The 12,410-nt window shown below is 38.5% G+C and overlaps 1 protein-coding gene across 6 annotated transcripts in view; it reads left to right on the forward strand.

Moving 5' to 3' along the window:
- Herc4 (HECT and RLD domain containing E3 ubiquitin protein ligase 4) overlaps positions 1–12,410 on the forward strand; it is a 75,944-nt gene that overhangs the window by 40,598 nt on the left and 22,936 nt on the right. For 4 of the 6 annotated variants that reach the window (XM_036168315.1, XM_036168314.1, XM_036168316.1 and 1 more), the window contains 4 exons: positions 1,845–1,904; positions 2,331–2,442; positions 2,928–3,117; positions 4,463–4,635. In XM_036168315.1, coding sequence (XP_036024208.1) covers positions 1,845–1,904; positions 2,331–2,442; positions 2,928–3,117; positions 4,463–4,635 — 535 coding nt within the window. Of the gene's footprint in view, positions 1–1,844; positions 1,905–2,330; positions 2,443–2,927; positions 3,118–4,462; positions 4,636–5,139; positions 5,243–12,410 lie in introns of all 6 variants that reach the window. The other 2 variants (XR_004943109.1, XM_036168318.1) reach the window with 2 other exon arrangements.

Genomic DNA, 12,410 nt, shown 5'->3' on the forward strand with positions numbered 1-12,410 from the left:
ATAGTTTGTATTTAAAAGGTTTTTTTTAAAGATTTATTTATTTATTATGTATACAGCATGTATGCCTGCACATCAGAAGAGGGCGCCAGATCTCATTACAGATGGTTGCGAGCCACCATATGGTTGCTGGGAATTGAACTCAGGACCTCTGGAAGAGCAGTCGGTGCTCTTAACCTCTGAGCCATCTCTCCAGCCCCTGTATTTAAAAGTTTTAAGTACAGCTTCCGTAGTGGGTTTTTAAGACCTCATTTAAGCCAGGCAGTGGTGGCGCATGCCTTTAATCCCAGCACTTGGGAGGCAGAGCCAGGCGTATCTTTGTGAGTTCTAGGCCAGCCTGGTCTACAGAGCAAGATCCAGGAAAGGCACAAAGCTACACAGAAAAACCCTGTCTCGAAAAACCAAAAAAAAAAAGACCTCATTTAAGAATACATGTGAAACTGATTGATAAAGAGCTGTGGAACAGAGCTGTTTTAGATGGCAAGCTCTGTTTTTAGATGTAAGCTGTGCCCCTTTGTTTCTTTAATCCTCTCTTAGTTTTTGTTTTATTTTAATTAGTATTTCTTTATTTTGCTTATGTGTATGGGTGCACACATACTGTTGTACACATGTGGCAGTCAGAGGAGAACTTGGAGAAGTGAGTTCTCTTCCACTTACATAGAAATTATTTGATTTGGCCTGCTTTGGGGGTGCATGCCTTTAATCCTAGTACTTGGGAGTCAGAGGTAGGTGATGATTCTCTGAGTTCAGGGCCAACCTGGTCTGCATAGCAAATTCCATCGCCAGTCAAGGCTACATAGTGATACCTTGTCCTGGGTGGGTGGGTGGGTAGGTAGGTAGGTAGGTAGAATGAAAGTTTGTTTCCTTGAATTTATCTTTTGTGTGTGGGTGTGTACACAGATGTCTGCAGATGTGCATTCACTTGTTTCCATGTACATGTGGAAGCCGTGAGTCTTTGTTGAATGTTCTTCCCATCAGTCAGTGTTTTAGTTTTGAGGCCAGATCTGTGCTGGCTGTTTGTTTCAGTCAGCTCTGGAATCCCCTCGTGTCCACTCTGACACCACCACCACTGAAGGTACAGGCACATGCCACACCTAGCCTTTTCATGTGGGTACCAGGGAATTGGAGGTTGCATCTTTGTGATCGTGCCGCAGACATTTACCAACTGAACCCTCTCTGTGACTGCTGAAGATGAATGTACTTCACCTTAAGTCAGTTAATTCCTTTATCGAGTATTATGTAATCTGTCTCTAGTGATTTATATAGTTCTGATTAGTTTAGTTGAGTAGTGAGAGAAGTACTCTGTAGCATTAAATATTCTTGTGTATTTATGTACATACATGTTAGGGGGTATATATGGAGGCCAAAGGTCAACACTGAAAACCTTCCTCAGTTATGTTCTCTCTCTCTCTCTCTCTCTCTCTCTCTCTCTCTCTCTCTCTCTCTCAAAGACCAGGTCCTTGAAATTGCTATGATTAGGCTAGACTAGGTGGTTTGTGGGCCTTAGGGAATGTTTCCTCTACCTCCCCAGCTCTAATATTATACTATTATAAACACACACTGCAGACACAGATCCTAGGGTATCAAATGTGAGTCCTCTTGCTTACACAGCAAGCAGTTACTAAGTCATTTCTGGTCGGTCAGGGTCTCTCTCTCTCTCTCTCTCTCTCTTAAATAGGGCAGTCTTAATTGTATAGCCTCAGTTGGCCTCAAGCTGTAGATTCTCCTACCTCAGCTTCCCAAATGATCAGATTCTACCCATGCCTAGGTCTAAATTGTCTAAATTTAAATTTTTATTAAAAACAAAAGGCAAATAGTTATGTGTGTCTCATTTATTTTATTTTTAGTGAGATAGATGGAACATTTTCTTCATCTGGTTGCCTAAATGGAAGTTTTTTAGCTGTTAGGTAAGTGGCAATTCCTTGATTGCCTGAACCTTTGAAATGTATTGAATTGAGTGATATATTAAAGAACTGAGTAATTAATATATACTTGTAGAAATCTATATTGAAGAAATGAAAACACTAACATTTTAATTGTTAGAGTTTTTCTGTTTTTTAAAAGTTAATTCTTCGACAACTTCATACGTGTATATTATGTGCTTCGATGCTTTATCTCCTGGTTGCCCTCTATCTCTTTCTTACTCACTTTTAACCCCTTCTCAACAAGTTCCCTAACTATTTCATGTCCTCCATTGGGTGCTGATGTCATGTCCATTGAGTTTATTAAGAGTCATTGCGTGAGCACTGATTGGGTTAATTCACTGCAGCCTGGGAACAACTAATGGGTACAGCCCTGACGAAAATGACTTTGCTCCTTTTTTTCTTTTTTAGCAATGATGATCACTATAGAACAGGTACCAGATTTTCAGGGGTTGATATGAATGCTGCTCGACTCTTATTCCACAAACTCATACAGCCTGACCATCCTCAGATAGCTCAGCAGGTTTGTTCTCGCCTGACTGTGTAGTTACTCTAGTTAACTGCTGGACTCTTATGTGTTATTTTACAGATACTTTATGTCTGTAGACGACGAATTAATCTTGTATTTCATAGACTGACATTAGACTTCATGATAAATTCAAGGTTTTTATTTTAAAGCATTTAATTTAGGTGTTAAAGATACATTAATGTTTTCAGATGTTTGTAGCAGACTTTAAATACTCAGTACCACTGTTTGGTTAAGTCTGTTAATAGCTACAGTAGTCACTGGTAGAGTTACGTTGAGTTTACCCTTGTGTTTGACATTTCTTAGCAGCGCTTAGAGTACAGCATTGAAACCTGTTGTCTCTTTGGTTTTAGTCACCAGTTTGCGTGTGTTACAGTCTTGATTTTGTTTTACTCCTCTGTTACATGTGCGTACCGTGTATGTGCATCTCGGTGAAGTGCATTCACTTTAAATGAAGTAGCTTTGCTTTTGTCACAATATAGGTGGCAGCTAGTTTGGAAAAGAATCTTATCCCTAAACTGACTAGCTCCTTACCTGATGTTGAAGCCTTGAGGTTTTATCTTACTCTACCTGAATGTCCCCTGATGAGTGACTCCAACAATTTCACAACAATAGCAATTCCCTTTGGTACAGCTCTTGTGAACCTAGAGAAAGCACCACTGAAAGTACTCGGTAAGAATTTTAGTATTGTTTTCTTCTGAGTGTTTTCTCTTTAAATGAGAATGTTAATGAGTTCTTTTGTTTGCTGCCTTGCTTATTTGACATTGTTCTAAATGGAATAGATTTTTCTCTTTTATTGGCTTTTTCCCCTGGGTATTTGATTCTAATTGTTGGAGTTGCGAAGGCAAATCATGTTTAATATAGAATTTTAATCCAATATAACAGAGATACAGTTTCAAGAACAATTAAAAACCCCTAATTCTCTCCTCCATCGCCTTGAGTGATCTTGCTGGTAAAGAACTGGAAGAGCCATTGAATCTGAACAACATTGGTTTTAAATCATCCTTGAGCCTCAACTCAAGATCAACCCTTTTCCTCTTAGTTCCTTCCCTTGCTAATTTCCTTTGTTTAATTTTTTACCTCTGCTTATGCACAAGATTCCTGAGTTCACAGTTCAGCCTCTGTTTCTCTCTGGGCTTTGGTCTAACTTTGCTCACATTAATTCTTCTAATGGTGTGGATTCATCGCTACCTCCTGGCCTTTATACTTGGCTTGCTATGGATAATCCAGAGTTTTGCTTTCTAAGAGTGTTGGCTAGGTATGTGGAACTGAAATATATTGAAGTAATAAAATGACTATAAGAACTTAAATGGTGAGAGTGAGTGGAAAAAAGCACTAAGTGAGGAATAGAATGCTGGGATCTGAAGGAGTAAACCAGCACGGAAAAGTAAAGCCAAGTACTGCTTCCCCGCTTAGAAGGTTTTACATTCTCCTTGCTTTATTTCATACGATTGTGGTGTTTGTAGTTAGAAACTATACATAATAACATGACTACAGAAGTATAGGTTACAACTTTACATTAGTTTCTTGTTTCTGATTTCCCAGAGTTCCTTGGATTTGTAAAGTTGTTGCTTCACAGTATTTCAGTTTTATATATTAAGTTGAATAATAAAACCTAGATTTTAAAATGTCTGAACAATACGATTTTAAAATGTATTTTGTTTAAAAAGAATTCTGATTTCTGTAACATTTTAATAACTGATTTTAATATTAAATATGATGATTTTTAATTATAATTTATGAGTTTAAATATAACTTAGGGTACCAAGAATGTGAGTTCAGTAGTTCTTTCATACTTTACTTTTAAGAGATTTTAAGAACATTATTCTATATATTGGTAGTAAGGAAAGTTATCTATAAGCCCTAGAGATGTTATATAAATCTTTGCTGTATTCATCTTCCTGAAATGTTCAAAAGGTTAAGAACCACTGCTCTAGAAGAAAAGTTAGTATGTTTTTTTAAATTCTGATTTTTTTTTTTTATTCATTTTATTTGCATGTTCACCCTTTAATAACAGAAAACTGGTGGTCAATACTTGAACCTCCACTATTCCTCAAGATAGTAGAACTTTTTAAGGAAGTTGTGGTACATCTTTTGAAACTCTACAAGATCGGCATTCCCCCTTCTGAAAGAAGAATTTTCAACAGTTTTCTTCATACCGCATTAAAGGTTTTAGAAATATTACATAGGGTATGTCCATTATTAGTCCTTTATTTTCCTCTTTCCCCATTCCTACTAACAGATTGATAATGTTCATTTTAACATTAATATTAGAATGGCATAAAAGATACATATTAAAGAAATTTGGAAGTTATTCATAGTTTCTCATTTCCTTTACAAGTAATATATTTATACTTTGTAGTTTTGGATTTGTAACTTGACTTTGTTAGGCATCTATTGCCTACAGTTGGGCAGAACAATAGCATATTAATGAATTAGAATTCTTATGTTTTCTTGTAAGGAACCTAATGTGTTAATTTAATGATACATTTTTAGTTATAAGTGGTTATCATATACATACAAGTGACTGGGCCCTTGTAATTACGAACATTTAAAGTTCTATTCTTTTGGTGTCAGGTACTAATGGCCTCAATCAAAGTAGAATGTTTCATTTGAAACAATTGACTAATTTAAAAATGAAACCATATATAATTCATTAATTTGCCTATTGTTCTTTCCTGCCCTTTTTCCCAGTGTAAGAAATAGTACACTTTACACTGTAGAAGTGCAAAGTTACATGAAGAAATAGAGCTCAGCTGTCTCATTAAAGATGGATTTGAGTCACCCCTGACAGTTGGTAGGTATATCTCTGTTATGCCATTTGGTATTCTAGAGTTGCTACTTAGATGAGACATGACCTAAGGGAGAAGCATGTGTGCCTAGTCCGTAATAGCTGAAAGCTGTTTCCATAACAACTTCTTTACACTTTCAGATTCTTCTTGCTCAGTACTAAAGTAAACAATAAAGGGGACAGAGGAGATAAGCCCTTTGTATCAAAGAAACCTTGTGGATCATTTCTTTTACTCTGTTTTTTTTTTTTTTTTTTTTAAGTGAAGCTCCAGTGTGTTTTTCTCAACTTCTTAACTTCCTTGAACTTTTCTTTTTCTTTTTGTATTTAGTATGTCCAAGGTTCTTAGGCAGTTAATTTCTGTTCTCATTGTTATAATTAAAGAAATGATAGCAATTTCTTTCCTAGGAAAACATGTCATTCCCCACAACAAGACTTTCTTGCAGCCTATCAGGGCCTGAGTGTGCAGCATACTGCAATTATGAAGATCTTGTAACATCATAGCATGGGTCTCCACCTTTCTATATACTTTTTGTTTAGGAATCAAATGATTAATTGTGTTTTTCTTTCCTCGGATGAACTTTCCCTAATATTTCATGAGCCATCATTCTTCAGCTGGACCGTATTTCTACATGATTACTCTTTTTGACTCCATTGTTTGTTTATTTATTTTTTTATTCCTCTTAAAGAATACTTAGAAGAGAAAGGGCTGCCTGTAATTCCAGGAGTCTGGAAGCTGAAGCAAGAGGATCACCAAAATCCCAGGCTACTATGAGCTGCAGAGAGCATCTCTGTCTCAAAGAAAGAGAGTAGGAAGAGGAACTTTTGTAGTCCTGGCTAGGGCTCTCCAGCTTAGACACCTTAGCCTTCACTGAGATCAGAGTTTTAGAATTAGGCAGTACTTCAGTCTGTCGGGTGGTGTGTTCCTCAAAGATTTTGTGGGTCTTTTTTTACCCCCTCCTTTTTTTTAACCCCCTTCTCTCCGGGTCTGTAGATTGAACTGCACATGGTAGGTAGATCCTTTACCTGAGCTGCAGTCTAACCCTCAGGGTTTGGGGATTAGACTTTGTGGTATAGCCCCAGCTGCCCTTACAATTCATGATCTTCCTACCTCAGCTTCCTGGATGCTGGGATTTTAGTATTGTCTACCAAGCTTGGCTCCAGAGACCATTTTGAAGGAGCCATGCCAGATACTAGGATCTACCTTCTCACTAGTTCAAGGTTGGAATGACAGTCAAGTCTTAACATGACTTGTTTGTCAACAGTAGCCAGCATTAGAAGCCTGTGTGTGATAACTATGAGCATTGTGTATATATTCATTTTTTAAAATAGACTTGGATAGTTGCTATTTTTTCCCCTTTTTTATATATTAAGACACTGAAGAAACAAACAAACAAAACTTTTGCCAGGTGGTGGTGGCACATGCCTACTTGGGAGGCAGAGGCAGGTGAATCTCTGATTTCGAGGCCTGGTCTACAGAGAGAGTTCCAAAACAGCCAAGGTTACACAGAGAAATCCTGTCTCGAAAAACCAAAGAAATTGAAAAACAGCTCAGTATTAATGGTTAGTAAATCGCAGAATTGAAAGAAGTTCAGATCTGCTTCTAAACCCGTTTTCCTTTTACATTAATGAGTATGCTGACATGTACTTAGGGCTGGACAAATGGCTTAATGCTCAAGCACATAGTGTTCTTCTAGAGAACCCACAAAGCAGGGGATCACAGCCTCTTACAGCTCCAGGTACAAGAGATTCCTTCTAACACCCTAAGCCTCTAGGGCATCAGTACTTGTGGACACACACATGCTTAGATCAGGTTTTACTTTTATTATGCCTCTAGAAATCATGATTCAAACTCTAGAGAGTATGTTATGTATACGATCTTGTGTTTAGGCTGCTTTGTGTGTGTTTTATGTATGTCTGTGTATGTGGATTGAGCTCAGGGCTTCTTTCGTCATGCCTAGGCCTTACTCTTATCAGTGAGCTATGCCTTTTTGTTCACATCAGCACTATTCCTGGACTGGAAATCAATAGAACACATTTTGATCTCTTTTGTGCTATTTCCTATCAGTGTGATTTTGAACAAAGTCTTTCTCTTTATCATATGCAAATGAACAATTACCAATAATTTATCAGCCCTGATAGTTTAAGGTTAATGTATTATTTAAATTATGTAACTTAAGTATTTATTTTAGTATGTTTGTGTTGAATGTGTGCCAGCAAGCATGTACACTGGTGTACATGAGGAAATCAAAGGACAACTTGTAGGAGTCAGTTCTCTCTACCATGTTGGCCCCAGGTGTTGAACACTGGGTGTCAGGCTTGGTGGCAAGTGCCATTACCTGCTAAGCTGTCTTGCTGACCCTAAGGTGCATAATTTTTAAATTGTTGTGTGCTCTGAAGGCAGAGACTTGAGTATCACACTGTTTGGATGGGAAGAAAACACTACCACTACCTTAGATTTATATTGAGTTAGACAGAAGCCTAGTTCTCAGTTGAAGTTGTTACATACTTGAAAGCATACCGATACACATATAAATTTAAAAACATAAAGACACTGTGTCTTATAGCTGTTATTTATTCCTTCTCTGCTCAGTGACTGAGAGTTGGGGAAGTTTCCTCAGTCTGCTCTTCAGCCTAACCTAGGAGCAGGACTGGGAGGGAGAAAACGTTGTTTCTGTTCACTGTCCGTTTCAGGATGTGCTTGTTCTCCCGTATGTCATGTCCTTTGGAAACTTTGTAACGAAGAGATCTCCAGTGCTCTAAATGGCATCCTGAGGAAAATACCTTTGGTACCTGCTGTCAGGGATGGAGCTGTAATGAGATCAAGAACTTTATTGGGTAGTCTTTGGGTGGGTTTTGAGTTCTTACACAGTACATGGTAGCAATACTAGTGTGCCAAAAGAAAAGGCTTACTTGGTGTGTCTACCTTAGTTGCTATATATAATACCGGTTTTCAAATATTTGGGGTGGGGGCACGGAACCCTCAAACTAAGTGGATAGAAGATACATTTATTCAGCATAGTCACTCCTTAACCAGAATACTAAATTATAGTGTAAAATAAAAGCATTGTGGACAGAATTTAGATTTTATTTTGAACATTTTTAGTAAAAGTTATATACGGATTTCTTTTTAACTTACATGTGATTTCCGTTTTTCCTTTGCAAATATTTATTGAGTGCCTACTGTATGCTTGTTATACTAGATGTTAGGGATTTAGTGATAAGAAATCATGTAATTTCCACCTTGGATCTGACAATCTAGAAAGTTATCTATGTACAAATAAATGAATATTTATGATATAGCATAAGTGCTAGATAAGGAAAAATGTACTAAATGAAGAATTAAAGACTTTTTTGGGGGGTTTTCGAGAGAGTTTCTTTATGTAACAGCCCTGGCTGTTCTGAAACTTGCTTTGTAGACCAGGCTGGCCTCGAACTCAGAGATCTGCCTGTCTCTACCTCCCAAGTGCTGGGATTAAAGACATGAGCCACCACACCCAGCTGGATTAAAGACTTCTTAAAGAAAAGGTAGCTTTGTAAGATAGCCTGTAAGTATGCACACTATACAGAAAGGTAGGTGTATGTGTGTATATTTTGTCTGTAAATTTGTATGCACGTCTTTTGGATAATTTTGAGCCAGTTATGGAGAGCACACCTTTTAATTTCAGCCCTTGGGAGGCAAAGGCAGGTCAGTCTCTTAAGTCTGAGGCCAGCGTGGTCACTTAGTGAGTTCTAGAACAGCCAAGGCTGTGTAGAGAGATTCTGTCTCAAAACCAAAACATACACAACCCTTGGATTAATCTTCAGTAACCAATTTCTTTATTTACACTTTTTATAGATTTGTTTTATTGTTTTATGTATATAAGTATTACCTGCGTGTGTGTGTGTGTGTGTATGTGTGTGTGTGTGTGTGTGTGTTCCACATATGTGCTCAGTGTCTACAGTCAGTGGTCAGAAGATGTATTGAATCCCTTGGAATTGGAACTACAGAGGACTGTGGCCACCATGTGGGGTGCTGGGAACCCCACCCTGCTCTTCTGCAAGAGCAACAAATGCTCCTAACTGCTGGAGCCGTCTCTCCAGCTCAGTTCATTTTAAATGTTACAGTACCTATTTTTCTTTTTAGTTAGCAAATCATTATATTTGAATTAAGTACTAGTCATAATTCCCCCCAAGTCAACATTTCACTGATTTTAAATTTTTATTATTTTGGCGTGTAACTTCTCTTGATATATGTGCATACCTTAAAAAAAGGATGTGTGACTGTGTGCACTTTAGTGCAGTGCCCGTGCGGTCCAGAAGGGGGCATTGGCATTCCTGGACCTTGAGTTACAGCTATTGTGAGCAGTCAGATGGGTCTGGGAACCAAACTTGTGTCCTCTGAAAGAGCAGTGAGCACTTTTACTTGCTGAACCATCTCCCCAGAACTGATGCATCTTAATATTTACAAAATATTCACACTGCAAACACTGTTTGGGGAGAAGGAGGAAACTATGATTTATTTTTTGATGTTTTAAGAGTATTTACATTCTACAGAAATGCTTATTTTAAAGAATAATCAGATCTGAATTAATTTCAACAAGAGTCACTAAATTTAGACTGAAAAATATTAAAGTATGATGTTAGCTGGGTGTGGTGTACACACCTTTAATCCCAGCATTGGAGGCAGAGGCTGGTGAATCTCTGTGAGTTCAAAGCCAGCCTGGGCTACATAGCTAGAGACTCTGTCTCAAACAAACCAAAAGCAAAAAGGAGGAAATATTATATGAGCCTGGCCAGTAGCATAGCTGTACTTGGGATGTTGAGGCAAGAAGATTATGAGTTGAAGGCCATCCTGGGTTATGTTATGTGCACAGATCTTACTGTTTTTGTAGTTTGTATTTATAATTACAAATATGAGTATTTGAGGAAAAGCTGGTGTGTGTGTGTGTGTGTGTGTGTGTGTGTGTGTGTGTGTGTGTGTGCGCAGGTGTGGTATCGTGTGTGTTTTTTAGTAAAGAGTGCAGCTAATGATATTACTATTAAAGACTGTAGGGCAGGACACACAGCTTCTGTTAAAAGACTAGGCAGTATTTCACACTTTGCACCTCCATTAATAAGTAAGTCTTCTGTATTAACAGCTCAAATGAGAACATTGGAAAAATGGCGAGGCATGGTATTGTATACCTTCAGTCCCAGCCTTCCAGAAGCAGAAACGGGCAGATCTCTAGAGTTTGAGGTCAGCCTGGTCTGCATAGCTAGTTTCAAGGAAACCAGTAGTCAGGCACTGTCTCCCTCCGCCTCACTCCAAAAAAAGCAGGAGAGTTCCAGATGTTTTTTCAGTTAGTAAAATAAAGGGATTAAAAATATAACTTTGAAAATAAAATCAGTACTGTTTTGTAAAGATAGTGAATGGAATAATGTACACAAGTAGTACAAAGTCTAAAGATGAGCCGGGCAGCGGTGGCAGAGGCAGGCGGATCTCTGTGAGTTCGAGGCCAGCCTGGTCTACAGAGTGAGTTCCAGGAAAGGCGCAAAGCTACACAGAGAATCCCTGTCTCGAAAAACCAAAAAAAAAATAAAAAAAAAATAATAATAATAATAAATTTCTGAAGATGACAGTGGTGGCATAATCTCAGCACTCAGGAGGCAGAGGCAAGTGGATCTCTGTGAGTTCGAGGCCAGCCTGGTCTAGAGCAAGATCCAGGACAGGCACCAAAACAACACAGAGAAACCCTGTCTCGAAAAACCAAACAAACAGAAAACGATTGAGGAAAAAAAAATTTTTTTTTCCTGATCTTGTTCCTTGTAGAAGTGATAGGCAATGTTTGTTCTAATTTCCCTTCAAAGCAAAAGTTTGGAATCCGTGAAAATTAACATTACTAAAAGCTAACAGTAGCTGTCTGTTCATTACTGCTCATCCTCTAAAGGTGCAGCAGATAGAGATGGTTTGTGTTAAAGTCTCATTGCAATCTGAACTGTGTGCTTATCTTTGCACATTTATTTCTCATCTGTTCATTTTTTTTCTTTCTGGAGGTTTGTGCTTGATGTTTTATTAAATTGATATTAAAATACCAGAATTGTCCAGTTTTATACCTTTGATGATTTCTTCCCTCTTTTGCCTTCTTAGAAGTTCAAGTTTATTAGGAATAGCTGTTTATTTCATTGATTGATTGGCTTTTGTTTTGTGACATGGTCCTACTGCAGCCCTGGCTGGCCCAGGACAGACCAGGGTTGAACTCGTGCACATTCTTCTTGTTGGGGCTAGAAAGCCGGTGCCACCATGCCATACCAGTTACATGATATCTGTCCCATTTCTTTAGTTTGCGTACATGAACTGCAGCACATATGTAAAGATCTGAGGACGGCTTGCAGGAGTCAGTTCTTTCCTCCTCTTGTCGATCCCAAGGGCCAAACTCTCACCAGGCAGGCTTGGAGGCAAGAGCCCTCACTGGATGAGCCATCTGGGCCTCTCAAAGAACAGGGTTATTTGTTGGGATGTTTTACTTTGTTTTGAGACTGGGTCTCATGTACCCTGGTTGACCTGGAACTCCTAGAGATCTACCTACCTCTGTCTACTGAGTGCTGGGATTAAAGGTACCATGCTCTGCTTAAGAAATTATATCGCAGTCTTTCCATTGCTCTTGGGTTTTGTGTTGTTGTTGTTGTTGTTGTTGTTGTTGTTTTGACGTAGTCTTAATTAGCCCCTATTGGCTTCCCCTCACTAGAGACTTAAGACACATCTGGTCCTCCTGCCTCTACCTCCTGAGTACTGTAATCACACCCTTTGTACCTGGCCCCTTCTCCTTACGTTTGAATTTACAAAGACCTTCTCATCCTCCCCAGCTCCCACTCCCTGCCATGCCAAGGATGTCTTCTGACTTACAGGTGTTACTACTGACCTGTGTTGTTGTTCACCAGATGTGAAGGATTTGAGGAAACATTAACTTTGTCCGTTTAGCTGCCACAGTCACTGCGTGTCGTCTTCTTGGGAAATTTGAATCTCATCAATACTCTACTTCGTTGTCCTACCACTGGCCTCTCAATCTTCTTTACCTTACTGAGCCAACAGAATGATTTTCAAAATTTCACTGATTTTATAACTCGTTGGCTCCAAGTTATTTCCTCATCAGTCAGTTCCTTAATAAAACAGTCCAGACTTTCTCAAACAGTGGTGAGCATTCATTCTAATCTCAGA

This window comes from Onychomys torridus, chromosome 18 (genome assembly GCF_903995425.1).
Source record: "Onychomys torridus chromosome 18, mOncTor1.1, whole genome shotgun sequence".
In the NCBI taxonomy this organism is placed as follows: Eukaryota; Metazoa; Chordata; class Mammalia; order Rodentia; family Cricetidae; genus Onychomys; species Onychomys torridus.